This window comes from Sapajus apella, unplaced genomic scaffold (genome assembly GCF_009761245.1).
Source record: "Sapajus apella isolate SASKATOON/1434 unplaced genomic scaffold, GSC_monkey_1.0 scaffold105, whole genome shotgun sequence".
NCBI classification, from domain to species: Eukaryota; Metazoa; Chordata; class Mammalia; order Primates; family Cebidae; genus Sapajus; species Sapajus apella.
In genome coordinates, this window is record NW_022437045.1 from 4,723,026 (window position 1) to 4,737,889 (window position 14,864).

At 38.1% G+C, this 14,864-nt stretch overlaps 1 protein-coding gene across 19 annotated transcripts in view; it reads left to right on the top strand.

Moving 5' to 3' along the window:
• SYNE1 (spectrin repeat containing nuclear envelope protein 1) overlaps nucleotides 1–14,864 on the top strand; it is a 411,505-nt gene that overhangs the window by 39,600 nt on the left and 357,041 nt on the right. For 17 of the 19 annotated variants that reach the window (XM_032258772.1, XM_032258777.1, XM_032258767.1 and 14 more), the window contains 3 exons: nucleotides 1,212–1,376; nucleotides 12,460–12,572; nucleotides 13,100–13,268. In XM_032258772.1, coding sequence (XP_032114663.1) covers nucleotides 1,212–1,376; nucleotides 12,460–12,572; nucleotides 13,100–13,268 — 447 coding nt within the window. Of the gene's footprint in view, nucleotides 1–1,211; nucleotides 1,377–12,459; nucleotides 12,573–12,650; nucleotides 13,039–13,099; nucleotides 13,269–14,864 lie in introns of those variants that run through there. The other 2 variants (XM_032258786.1, XM_032258787.1) reach the window with 2 other exon arrangements.

Here is a 14,864-nt window from a genome sequence, read left to right on the forward strand (position 1 = left end):
GTGTTTCATCAACATTTAATGATCTTCCTTTATTGACATGCAGTTTTATATTCTTTAATTCAAGCATCTCTTTTTATCTGATTGTTCATGAATCTGAAGAAAAACTGCTTAGTATCTTTCATATTCATATTCTTCATGCCTAAAGATCAAGATTTCAAACACCTGGAACTTCTATTACTAATAAGAATATTTGTCTTGAACTTACCATATGTCTTTGATTTTTATTTTATTTTGCTTTTGAGATAGTGTCTTGCTCTGTCACCCAGGCTAAAGTACAGCGGCACAATCACAGCTCACTGCAGCTTCAACCTCCTGGGCTCAAGCAATCCTCCTACCTCAGCCTCCCAAGTACCGGGGACCACAGGCATGCACCACCATGCTTGGCTAATTTTCTTCTTCTTTTTTTTTTTTTTTTTTTTTTTTTTGTAGATATGAGATCTCACTGTATTGCCCAGGCTGGTCTTAAACTCCTGGGCTCAAGCATCTCACCCATCTTGGCTTCCAAAATTTCTGGGATTACAGGAGTGAGCCACTGCACCCAGCCTAATTTTTTTGGATAATCTCATTTTTTTTTCTAGTGACTCCATTAAAGAATAGGCTAGTTCCTAAGCACCTCAACTCATCCCACCTGGTATTCCAGTAAGCTAGGAAATGTGTCTGAGGATTGGGTAAAATGGAACAGATGAAGAGAAGGGTAGACAATCATAGAATTATAGAAAGAATCCTTTAAACTCATCTTTGTCCAGAGCTGCTTAGATAACCCTAATTTTTCTGGACTTGTTCTGATCATGTGGGAGGTTTTAATGGGATTCTCGTTCCGACGACCGAAATACACATCTGCCAGGTATCTAACTAGCATCCTCCACGCGTGTTAGCAAACCTGATCCTTCCCCTTCAGCTAAAGCCACACTGAAAATTAGTGCTGCTTTATGCTGTCCCTCTAAGAGGAAAATTGCTTACACTTCTAATAATATTCTTCTATATTTAAGATGTATTTTGAGTTTCCTCAAAATTTGCCTGTAATTATAATTTTCCTCCCCATCCCTAAAGTATCAAACTCAGAACACAGACATTTGCTTATTTGATATTTGTTAACTTAGCCTGAAATCATTAACTTGAAGCTTTATGTATGTTTACTATTCTTTCGGGGTAATTTTATAAATTATCATCTGTATTAAAGATATTTTATTTTTCTGCTTTTTAAATTTTAGCTCTGTGATTGGCATATACAGCTTGATAAATCTCTTCCGGCACCTCTGGGCACCATAGGTGCCTGGCTATACAGAGCAGAGGTGGCCCTGAGAGAGGAAATAACCATTCAGCAGGTCCACGAGGAAACAGCAAACACAATACAACGGAAACTTGAGCAACATAAGGTAAAAATCCTGGTTGGAAAACTTTGCAGCATAACAGCCCCAGCGTGGTCTTCAGAGGTAGCCTAATTACAACCTGCCCCGGTGGGGAACCCCCCAAATATTCATTCTACATGATCAAGAGTTGTCACATCTTCTTAGAATTCTCTAATTTGAATATTTCTTTCTTACACTGGTTAATGACGACCCCAGTAGGTTGATTTCCTGAGATATTTCCCATAACTGTGTGGTATTTTTTTCCATCTGCAGCTATCTTTGTTATTCCTGTTGTTATATTTTATTTTTCAAAAGATAAGCCCATAGGGTATGCATTTACATAATAATGTGGCTGGCCATTGGCTCCAGATCTCATTTCTGCCTCTATTCTTAAAGGAAGGCAGGAAAAGGTTCTGATGTCCTGCTGGGTGCAGGTAGAAGGAATGGAGGCTGTAGGAAGTGGTGAGGTTAGGTTTTGATGGTCTCTTAGTCATTTGGGACTTTTTGTTTTGTTTTATCAACTTTTATTTTAAGTTCCAGAGTACCTGTGCAGGATGTGCAATTTGGGACGTTTTAAACTTAATATATGGTCCGTTGTATATGGTATAACTTCCAATATGCTTCCTCTTTGTGTTTTGTGATAGTACAGGCCTAACTAAAAATGCTATTTTTTGTTAATATCACATTAACGCAATCTTGCATTTTCTGCAAGTCAGTTTGTATACTTCATTTGCTGTAGTATGGTGGGGTATTACTGCATATGTGAAAAACAGATTTCTACTTCTGACTACACATGGGCAATGTATAGCTCACATATATTTTCTGCCAAATTATTGACCTTTAAAAAAATTACCCCATATTTAATAGACTTCCATATTCTAGACAAGATCATAAAGTAAATTTATGACAGATTTTCTTTTATGCCTCTCTGGGGCTTTACTTTTGGAGCTAGAGATACAGAGACGCAGAGATATGATGTCATTACCGATCTTGGCCATTTCAACTCAACAGACTCAACCTCAGACAAACTCATCAAACTAGATGGCCACAGCAAGGTTTGATGGTCTACAGAGGCCGTCACTCAGGCTCCTGCCTCCATTTCCTCTTGGCTTTTTTCGATACTCAATGCCTTCAGACACTTTTCAAGGTGCTGATTATCTCTTAGCTCCTCTCCTCCTCCAGCCACCAACACAGACAAACACACACACTGAACTCCCTGTCATCTGGCTTCTCAGATGTAAGCTTGACTTTGGGGTCTTCTCCATCTGTGCAGATACTCACATATAAAAGCTGGGCCTGCTTGTTTGTGACTTAGTGCCCTAAAGTGGGGGCAGCTATGCCATAAGGGACCCAGAGTTCAGGCCTCATACAAGATCAAGTCATAAGAATTTTTCTGGAATTGAATTGGGTCAAGGTTTCTCAAAAGCATAAAAACAACTGGGCCATGTCAAATCTGAGACCACCCCAGTATATTAAAAACAGGGGGCTGGACGTGGTGATTCGTGCCTGTAATCCCAGCACTTTGGGAGGCCACGGCAGGCGAATCACGAGGTAGGAGTTTGAGACCAGCCTGGCCAACATGGTGAAACCCCATCTCTACTAAACATACAAAAAATTAGCTGGGCGTGGTGGTGGGCACCTGTAATCTCAGCTACTTGGGAGGCTGAGAGGAGAATCACTTGAACCTGGGAGGTGGAGGTTGCAGTGAGCCAAGATCGCACCACTGCACTCCAGCCTGGGCGGCAATGAGAGACTCTGTCTCAAAAAAAAGAGAAAAGAAAACATAGGGGAAATTTGTGAAAACAGCATTACACAAACAATAACATCTTCAGCAAATTAGCAATTAAGCATAAACAACATACAATAATTTTTTTCGTTTAAAACATAATTTAAACTGTTTTATTTTTTACCATAACCAGCTTTTACTTATTTATTTTTTAATTTTAGATTCAGGGGGCACATGTGCATGTTGGTTACATGAGTATATTACATAATGGTGGGGATTAGGATTCTAGTGTACCTGTTACCCACATATAAAACTATTTTAATTGATGTACATATTTGATACATAAGAAGCCACTTTGGAATTTTAAATAAAATGTAGAATGTATATCAATTGTGAGTTAAATGTGTTAATTCAGCAGATAGGCATGGTAGCAAATATCCCGACTACATGCAGGTTTTCATCTCCAGGGTGACAGGTGAGGGGCACAGACAAGGTCCAGGCGTTTGTGGTGCCTCCAGTCTAGAGGTCTGAGAAACATCTACACAATTGTTCTTTATATAATACCCTTAACTTTGACTTAAACGTCCCACCAGAGAGAAAATGTCTGACAATGCAACGGCTGTTTACTAGCTAATTACAAGACTTTGTAGAGATATTAATTCAAGGCACACTATAGGCAGTAACATCTCCTACAAGGGAGTGGGTTCTAAGTTGGTCAATGCACATGCTGTCTGTATATTTCAATGATTATATGATTTCAGGCCCTTCATGAGCCCTTCCAGCTCCCTTGAGAGACAGAGAGAGACACAGACCCTGTGCCAAGCCCCCAGGATACAGCTAGAACAATCTCTCTGCCAAAGTCATGGTGAACAAGGCATAAAAACTAGGAATGAAATGGATCAGGGAGAGATAGAGGGGCAGGAGTTGGAGAAAGTGATTATCTGAGGCAAACAAACGAACAAAAACCCAGAAAGGAACAGACTAAAGAGAAAAACAAGGAATATAATAAAGAGATAAAGGTTAAAAAGCAGAGGTAGGTAGGGGCTCAGACCAGGTTCACATGAATATCAGAATTATCTTTTTATTGAGGAAAAACTTTTACTATGCCTGGGCATGGGTACTTAAAGTAGCTCATAAAACAAATTGTCAATTTTAAGATCAATTCTCATGCATTGAAAATATATATATTAGAAGCCTATAAGCTAAGCCTTAGGGTGAAAAATTTGAATTATTCTTATTCTTAATGAAACGGAGGCCCAGTCTGTCACTCTCAGGCTGGAATGTAATGGCATGATCTCAGCTCACTGCAACCTCTGCTTCCCAGGCTCAAGTGATTCTCCTGCTTTAGCGTCCTATGTAGCTGGGATTACAGGTATCTTCCACCACGCCTAGCTAATTTTTGTGTTTTTAGTAGAGACAGGGTTTCACCATGTTGGCCAGGCTAGCCTCAAACTCCTGACCTTAAGTGATCTGCCCTCCTCGGCCACCCAAAGTTCTGGGATTAGAGGCTCAGTGAGCCACCACACCTGGGTAAGTTTGACTTATTAAAACAACTAAAAATTGTAAGTTTCCTCAATGGCACCGACTCAGTCCCCCAATTTGATATAATACCTCTATGCTGGTTATTGGGCTCACTTGGAGATGCAATAAATTAGGAAAATCACAATTTAGGACTCATAAATATATATATGAACATAATATATACATGAACATATATATGAACATATTTGTTCTGCAAAACAAAGTGTACCTGTATTATCTTTTCTATTTCCCAGTTACCCTAATGTTCAGTTACCTAGAAAAAAAAAATGACAATAACCACAGTTAACTATTATGGAGGACTTAACCAGGCTTCAGCCCTAAGTATTTGATTTTTACCAAACACTTAATATGACAAATGTGAGACAGGTACTATTATCCTCTTTTGCTGATGAGGTAACTGTAGGTAGAGAGAGGTTAAGTGACTTTCCCAAGTTCACATAGCTGATGATCCCAGTTGTCTTCAACACTAAGCTTAAAATGTGACTACAAAGCTATTGCATATTTTACTTGTAGGGTGATTATACTGACTAATTTATTGTTCTTAGTATTGCTTTGGCAAAGTAAGGCTTTCAGTCATAAAGAATCATGAAAGTAGCCATCAGACTCTGCCACCTTCTACTCATCCTTAGCAGTTATCAACCCTGCCTGGATCACTTTCCCTTCTTTCTTGAAGATTTTATTTCCTGGAGGACAAAGCATGACATAATTCTCAGTAACTTCAGGAACCTATAGATGATCCTCCCAATATCCTGACCTCTCAGGTTCTTGACCTCCTCTTCCCCCAGGATCCTGTCCTACACTCAACCCTAGCCACTCACACCACAGGCATAGCCTAAAATGCTCATCATCAGTAAATGTGACCCCTCCACAAGCTCTTTGTCAAGTACCTTCCTCTCCAGTCAGACAAGTCTTCATCTCCTCTGTGCCCTATAATCTGTTATCCTACCATCTTTTCCCTGCATCCTATTCTCTTTACCACTTCCCTTTGTGCTCTGCTCAAATGCAGTGTAAAAACCCCACTTGTCTACATCCTTGCTTGCCTTGTGAACATTTCACTTCATCTTACCGTCCTGGTGAAAACGCAATGCTGCTGAAAGCCAGGTCTTGCCTAGTTCATGCCCACACACATGTAGCTGACTGTGACTGGAGGAAAAACACACCCCCAGGTGCGATGACTAACCCAAGTGGGCCCTTCACGGTGCCTGGCAATCAGAAGGCATTTCCCGACTCCATTCCTTCCTCATTTCTGGGACAACTATTTCATATCTTTTCTCTTCAAAACTTCCACACCTCCTCCCCATCCTCACTCTTAGCTGATGACATTACTTCCTTTTTCTTTGAGAAAATAGAAGCAATCAGAAAAGAATTTCCACAAGCTCCCACGGCCACATCAACCCACCTACTTGCATCTGTGCCCGAAAACGCTCTCTTCACTTCTGTTACTATGGGTGAGCCATCTGTGCTCTGAGCCGAGGCCAACATCTCCATGTGTACATTGGATCCCACCCTCTCTGCAAAAGGTAATTCCTGTCCCTCCTCCCTTCTACATTATTTTCTCTTTCCTTCTCTGTTGGAGTCTTCTCACCCACATACAAATATGCTGCTATTAACTCATGTTAAAAAGTTTTTTTCTTAGCCCCATTTCCCATCCCAGCTACTGTCCAATTTTCCTCCTTCCTTTTAAAGCAAAGCTGTTTGAGAGAATTGGCTATGTTCTTTCTTCTTTCAAAATTCTTTTATTCTTTCTAAAACCCATTCCAATCAAGCTTTTCTCTTGCCATGCTCTCACACCAAGTGTACCAGGCTTTGCCTCATTCCTCACCCAACGACCAGTTCCCAGTCTTCTTACCTCACCTGTCGCAAACATTTTACATAGTTATGCCTTTTCCTTTGTGAGACTTTCTGTAGGGCATGGTGGCTCATACTTGTAATCCCACCATGTTGAGAAGCCAAGGCAAGAGGATCACACGAGGCCAGAAGTTTGAGACCAACCTGGCCAACAAAGCAAGACCCTGTCTCTACAAAAAAATAGAAAAATTTGGCTGGGGGCGGTGGCTCACGCCCGTAATTCCAGCACTTTGGGAGGCCGAGGTGGGTGGATCACCTGAGATCGGGAGTTCGAGACCAGCCTCACCAACATGGAGAAACCCCATCTCTACTAAAAATACAAAGTTAGCAGGGCATGGTGGCGGGCACCTGTAATCTCAGTTACCCAGGGGGCTGAGGCAGGAGAATCACTTGAACCCAGGAGGTGGAGGTTGTGATGAGCAGAGATCATGCCATTGCACTCTAGCCTGGTCAACGAGAGCAAAACTGTCTCAAAAGAAAAAAAAATGTATCTATCTATCTGTCTGTCTGTCTGTCTGTCTATCTATCTATCTTGCATGAGCCCAGGAGTTAAAGGCTGCAGTGAGTGAGCTAGGATTGTGCCACTTGTAAGTTTTCTTCTTACTCCCCTGGCTGTACCATTCTAGTATTCTCTAATCTTTCAACAAATATCTGTTGAGCATTCTGTGTGCAAAGCAGTGTTTTAAGCATTTGTGATACATCTGTGAGCGAAACAGACAAAAATCCCTGCCCTTAGATAACTTACCTTCTAGTCAGAGGAGGCAGGTAAAAGTAATAAACATACAAAATAATTAGATTTGCTGGGAATGGTGGCTCATGCCTATAATCCCAGCACTTTGGGAGGCCGAGGTGGGTGGATCACCTGAGGTCAGGAGTTCAAGACCAGCCTGACCAACATGGAGAAAACCCATCTCTGCTAAAAATACAAAATTAGCGGATGTGGTGGTACATGCCTGTTATCCCAGCTACTTGAGAGGCTGAGGCAGGAGAATCGCTTGAACCCAGGAGGTGGAGGTTGTGTTGAGCCAAGATTGCACCATTGCACATCAGCCTGGACAACAAGAGTGCAATTCTGTCTCGAAAAAAAAAAAAAAAAAAAAGGTAAATTTAGCTTAGAAAGTAAAAGGACAGGGGGTATCAGGTGTTATTGCAATTTTAAATAGGGTAGTCAGTGAAACGTCATTGAAAATATGACATCAAACAGACAAGCACATTCCCTACCTTGAGTTCTTTACCCTTGCCATTTTTCTGGAATGTTCTCATTCCTCAGTCTGAAACATCCTCTTACAGATACTCTCATTACGGTCTTCTTCATCTCTTTAAGGCCTTTACTAAAATGTCCCCTCAGTCAACCCTTTTCTTGCCTCCTCTTTTGAAATTGCAGCTTCCCCAAACTTCCCCTTCCTCTTTGTTGTTTGATGTTTCTCTTTAGGTTTTATCATCATCTCAACTGTTACCTATTTGAATAATGTATCTTATCTTTTGCTTGATTTTCTGCACTATAATGTCAACTCCATAAGGGTGGGAATTGTTTTCTTTCACTGTTGTCTCCCCATACTCAGGCTCTCAAGATTGCAGTTGGGTCAATTTTGATAATGCATACTTTGTAAAACTATGTGCATTTGACTAAGTCTTCAGAATTATTGGCATAAAATTGTTCAAAATATTGTTTTATGTATTCTGTATATTGTTTTCTGTGCCTATATATATTTCCCCAATATTGTTTCTTTGTACCTCCTCGCTTTTCCTTAATCACACTTTGGCATTGTTGATTTGGTCTATAATGTTCTAACCTTTTTTCATCCATTTTCTTTTCTCTTTTCTTTTCTTTTCTTTTTGAGAAAGGGTCTTGCTCTGTTGCCCAGGCAGGAGTGTAGTGGTGTGATCATGGCTCACTTCAACCTCTGCCTCCCATGATCCAGTGATCCTCCCACCTTAGCCTCCCGAGCAGAGTAGGTAGAATTACAGGCATGGGCCACCACACCGGGCTAATTTTTTATTTTTTGGAGAGAGAGTTTTACCATGTTGCCCAGGCTGGTCTCAAACTCCTGGGCTCAACCGATCTGCCTGCCCTCCTAAAGGGCTAGAATTATACACATGAATCACAGCACCCAGTCCCATTTTTTTTCACAAAGGAATGACAGTATTTTCATGATATGGCTGCTGTATGAGAATACAGTGGGTTACGAATGGAGAGTGGAAGCCAGGGTGCCATTTCAATAGTCCAGTTTGAGTGCCTTGAACCAGGGAAGCAGCTGTAGAGATGGTGAGAAATGGACAGATTCCAGATACATTTTGAGGGCAGAACAATTTTCAGCATTAGATACATTCTATGAAAGAAGAAGAGTCACAAATGACGTTATGATTTTGGGGCTGTGTTACTGAAAAAAAGAGTTTCTATCTATTAAGAATAGGAGACAATGAAGCGTGTTTTGGAGGACAGATCAGGAATTCAGTCTGGGGCATGTTGAGTCTGTTTCTCATCCAAGAGGACACGTGGAGTAGGCAATAGGTAAGAGAGGTCAAGAGACAAGTACAGTCTGGAGATAAAAATGCAGAGTCATTGGCATATGGAGGGTCGTTTAAAGGTCCGAGACTGGAGAAATTAGATAAAGAAGTATATACAGAGGAGAGAAAAAGACCAAGGACTGATCTGGAGGGAATCCAGCATTAAGAGATTGAATAGTAGAAGAACCAGTAAAAGTCTGAGAAGGAGCAACCAGTGAGGTTGGAGGAAATCCAGCTACAGTGTTGTCTTAGAAGCAATGGGAAGCAAATGTATGGAGGATAGGGTATTTTCAGAAGGATCACCACAGTGATCCTTAAAATGTAGCTGAAATAATTTCACCAATCTGCTCAAAATTTCCAGCGGGCTTCCGCTACAGAAACACCAAAAGTTCTTACAAAAGCCATTCCTGCAGCCCTTTCCCTACTTTGCATCACAACCTGCTATAACGCTTCTTCCGTTGCTCTGTCTCATTTAGAGAGGCATGTTGATAAGTCCCACAGTGATGCTGATGTTTCAGGTTCTCCTTACAGTTCTATCAGTTTTTGCTCTATGTAGTTCAGAGTTTAATGGGCATGTTCAAGTTCAGGAGTAATATATCATCCTCCAGTAAATTGAAAGTTTAATTTTTATGTAATTAATTATAGATGGTTTCCAACTTCTAGTGATTCAGCTTACAATTTTCACATTACAATGGTGCAAAAGTAATATACATTCAGCAATCACATGTGATATGATACTCTTATGTGACATAGTCAACACTTTATTATAAAATAGGCTTTGTGTTAGATGATTTTGCCAAATTGTAGGCTAATGTGAGTGTGAGTGTTCTAATTACATTTAATATAGAGGAAGCAAAGCTATAATGTTTGGTTGGTTTAGGTGTGTTAAATACATTTTTGACTTACAATATTTTCAACTTACAATGAGTTTATTGGGACATAACCCTGTCATGAGTCAAGGAGTGTCTGTACTTATAATGCTTCTGTTCTGAAATCCATTTTGTCTGGTATTAATACATTTATATCAGATTTCTCTTAGTATTTGCCTGACATGTGTTCCATTTTATTAATTTTAACCTATCCATTTTCTTAATGATTAGGTGTATCTTTTGTAAAAAGCAGATAATTCTATTTTGTTTGTTTTTCCAGTCTGAAAATCTCTGTCTTGTAACTAGTAAATTTCTACATTATTCACATTTATTTATTATTATTGATGTTCTTGAATTTGTTTCTAGCATCTAAGTCTGCTTTCTATTTGCTCTACTTTTTCTTCTTTTCTACTTTCTTGCTATTTATAAGTTAATTAAGAACGTTTTGCTTTTTGTTTCCTTGCTCATTTTTCTTATTCCATGGTTTTATTTATTATACTGGCATGAAAGTTATAAACTCTATTTGTACAGTATGATTGCCCTTGAATTTTGTTAGATACTTAAAAAAATTGAAAGTTAATCAATATCTTAACCCCCTCTTAATCAATATAAGAAATGGGGAATACTTTAACCAGAACACTCTCCTTTTTATCTTACATATTGTTGTCAAATATTAAATTCCTGACATTTTTCTAGCATGATAAATTTGTTATTTCTGCTGGTTCTCACTCATGGTGGCTTGTTTCCTGTGGTTGGTGATCTCTGCTTTCCTCTTATTGTATTTGCATTTGCTAATAACCTGGCCATGTTAGCCTTCATTGAGGGTTCTGACTAAATGGAAGAGATCTTGTTTCAGTGTCCTTACCCTGTTTATATTCTAAGACTCAGTCTCTCTCAGCAATGGTGTAGATATTTGTCCAGGACAATCTGGATTTTTCTATTTGTTTTTTGCCTACGTCTGTGATCTAGTTTTGGGGTCATGTTTTACTGAGAATGGGGAACCTAAAATAGTTCACTTCCTATGAACCCAGCAAGGTGAATTAAAATCATATATTTTGCCCAGCATCTAGCTGCTTTATACTGAGAAGACCTTTCAGAGGAATCAGTGACGTCATGCCAACTGAAGATGTTCTTTTATTATATGGATGAAAATGTTTCTGTTTGTTTGGATAGCTTGTACAGACTTTTTCATTTCAAAACAGTCACAAATCAGAGCTAGCTGGGGCAAGAGCTCCAAGTGTGCTCTGAAGTCACTTAGGAAAGTTTCAGCCAAAACCATAAGCTACAGAAATGTGTCTGCATGTAATAAAGGAGGTAGAGAATGGCTAGAATACTCAGCATCAACAGCTGCTGTAAAAATCACTCATTTGATCTCTGTTCTCTTGTGATGAGCTCTTGGCTTCACACAGTACCCTTCCTAGAGGCACACATGACTTATGAATATCTTTGCACTTACCTACACAGTCAGAGCAGGTCAAAATGTGATAGTAGTGAAATATATGAGAATAGAAATAGTTTGGCCCTAAGGTTTTTCTACCATGTTGAAATGTCATACGTAGACAAGCACATACAAACCCTAATGTTTTAATGTATAATAAAAGTCTTCACTTGTCCCTCCCTCAAGTGTGTCTCTTTTGATTTTAGGCTGGTTTTGCACTAATTTCTCCAATTAATTCACTAAATTTTGGTATGAGATAAAAATATTAATTTTAATGTATTATTTTCATGGGCTAATGTGTCCCACTTTTTCAGTGAGTGACACATTTTTAAGTACTGTATTTATTCTGCCACTGGGACACAAACTAAACTCTAGAAATTAAGGCATGAATCTCCTTTCACCTAACTCTTTCCTTGCTTCTATATGAGAAATTGGTGAGGGAGTATAAAATACATGTACATCTTTTTAGAAATTAGTTTGTGAATGATGAAAAACACAACAAATACATCAAAGAAGATTCAAATTAACCTAAATAAATGAAGCAAACCTGTGGAGTTCTATACAGTCTATAATGAATATTTATTAACATCACATTTAATTTTCCCACTGTGTTACCTATGGGGCATTTCCTGCATTTGTTTGAAATTTTCTAACCAAAAGGGCATTTCAAAATATATTGTATTATGATTGACTTTAGATAGCAAGAAAATATCAATTTATAATAGTCTGCATGCATTCAAAATAAAATAACAGTAGAAAGCCTAATGCCTTTTGCCGTCAAAGGTTTCAATTTCTCATGCTTGGTTTTAAGCCTTTAAAAACCAGCATATCCAAAATCAAGAAAGGCAAAAAATAAATACCAAAATCATTTCATAGCAGTAATTACATTTTCCTTTGGCTCATGTGCCTTTAAAACGTCTGAATGCATTGCTGTGCAAGTGTCATGTGTGTTTAAAAGATGCATAATTATTAGATGCAGTTCCAGCATAGTGTTTTAAGTACAAGCACCCACTTCCTGTTCAAGGTAAGAGCTCCTGTTCAAGGTAAGCTGCCTCTGAATGTGGCAGCAGGATCAAATTGTTGAATACATTGACTCATCGGTGAAGGCTGGAATTTATGCTCCTTAGTCCTCTGTGAAACATGTTTTTCATTTTTTATTTTTTTAAAACTGTATCTTAGGATCTGCTTCAAAACACAGATGCCCACAAAAGAGCATTCCATGAAATCTACCGGACTAGGTCTGTTAACGGGATTCCAGTGCCACCTGATCAATTAGAGGACATGGCCGAGAGGTAAGAGAATGTACTTAAATGAGGTCTGTTTTTAAAATGCCAGGTGGATGCTTTTTACTTTTTTTTTTTCATGATTTTATTTTTAACAGAGAAGCTTACCTTTGGTAAATAGAAAGTGGGCTTCCATAACGTATGCTGAGAATGCCAACATTCTAATATATTATTAACTGAAAAGACTGAACCTGAATTTATCTGCAGCCTGGAAATCACAGAAATGGTTTCTTCATAGGCTGTATTTTTGTTCAGTACTGTAAGGAACATTATGTAATATTGCAAAAACAGCTTATAAAAGAAACAGACGAGAGATGTGTTGGCAGGGGAAAAAACCAAATCAAAGACTTAAATCATTCATGTTTTGCTTTTAAATCCAGAGCTAGAAAAGAAAGGAGATCTCCAGAAAATGATCAGCCAGAGTTAGAAGAGCTTGTGGCCACATTCTATTTAAGGCTGACATGTAACAGGTTAAGTAAGCATCGGTTCTGTTACTATTAGTTACATTCTATAAATTCTCCCTGTTTTATTTCTAGGTTTCATTTTGTTTCCTCCACATCAGAGCTACACCTAATGAAAATGGAATTTCTAGAATTAAAGTACCGTCTGCTCTCACTGCTGGTTCTTGCAGAGTCAAAGCTGAAGTCCTGGATCATTAAGTATGGGAGGAGAGAGTCAGTGGAGCAGCTTCTACAGAACTACGTGGTAAGTCCCCGGTGCTTTGGCAGAGAATTCCGATGAGCCATGGATTTAGCAACACTGTTCAGTTACTTTGACGCTGTTGTTTTAATCTTTAATTTAAACATAAAGATAACTGTGTGTTAAATGGGTTAGATATAAGTTTATGAGCTTTTCAGAATTATCTGAAATCTAAACCTATTTCTTTGGAATTTGATTATTTAAAATCCCCTAGTTTAGAAAGGCTTTGCTGCATTAATCACATGGGACCATCCTGACTGGCTTTATTGATTTTTTAAAAAAGTTTTTGTATTGCATACCCACATTTTTTATTGGAGGTCACCATTTAAACTAAATTAAAATACTTAAAGATTACCTTCATGTTTTTTTAAAATTCAGTTTTGACTAGTTTAGAACAATTCTCAAGTGTCCAAATAGGAACTATTTTTTTAGAGTGTGTCCACGGTGTCTTTTTTATTGTCATTCCCTGAGCTTCATTGACCCTTGTGTGCACCCAAGAAAAGTAAAATTTTGTCAATAAATCTCTGTATCAACTTAATTTTTAAAGATTATCTCATATTTTCGGCTATCAATATAGATAATTCTCTGTCTACCAGAATCATAGACCTGCATCAATGATTGAAAGAATTTGGCTGCTCTGTAACTAGCAGTTTTAATGCATTATAGTTGCTAAAGACAGGTTATTTCTTAATTAAACATGCCCCTCCTACAAATTAATTTTCAATGCAAATTTGCTCACAGAATTAATATTAATAGATATTTTAGTCTTGTACTGTTTCATTTATGTTTAAATACAAATTCTATGATAAATCAATGAACTTTTAAAATATAAGCCCATTTATAACTTGATTAGTCATAGTGACTCTATACCATGTTCTGCTTGAAATACTTATTGAAACCATTTTCTCACTGAGGCATCTTAGAACCAGAATCTGTCTTGTTACATTTCAGTTTCATTTTCTGTGATGAGTGAACAACATGTAGTTGAGAAAAAAAAAAATGATTTAACTGCTTTACAGTAAAATCTTTCCCTATACTAAAATTGTCTAGGAAACGTTTGTCCCAAAATGCAAAATCTGTTATGTTCCTTTATTCATTTCTAGTTATTTTGGCAAGTTATGAAAAACCTAGAATTTTAGATTCAAGCAATTACATTAGTTCTTCAAATATAAAATACAAATATGCATGTATATTTTCAGATTTGCACATGCCAAATGATACCCTCTGAGCCCAGTAGTTAATTATACCAGATACAGTCTTTGTTCTGGCTATTTCAGAACAGCGAATCAGTCAGATTTAAACAGCTAATAAGACCATTCCACCAGGTGAATGTTCCAACACAATGATGTTAATAATTCTCTTTGATTTTCTCAAATGATGCGTGAATAGAGAATTATTATTAATGATAAAAACATTAGTGCTCTCTGCCTACTTCATAAAGTTAAAGACAAGTTCACTCAGCTGCTACTTCCAAACTGCTTTTTAACTTTCACAACTATTCATTAAATTGCTGATTATCCAAAATACACAGCATGCTTTAATGAACATTTCCTAATAGTCTCATCTGCTACTGAAGAATGCCTACCTATCACTCATATTTCT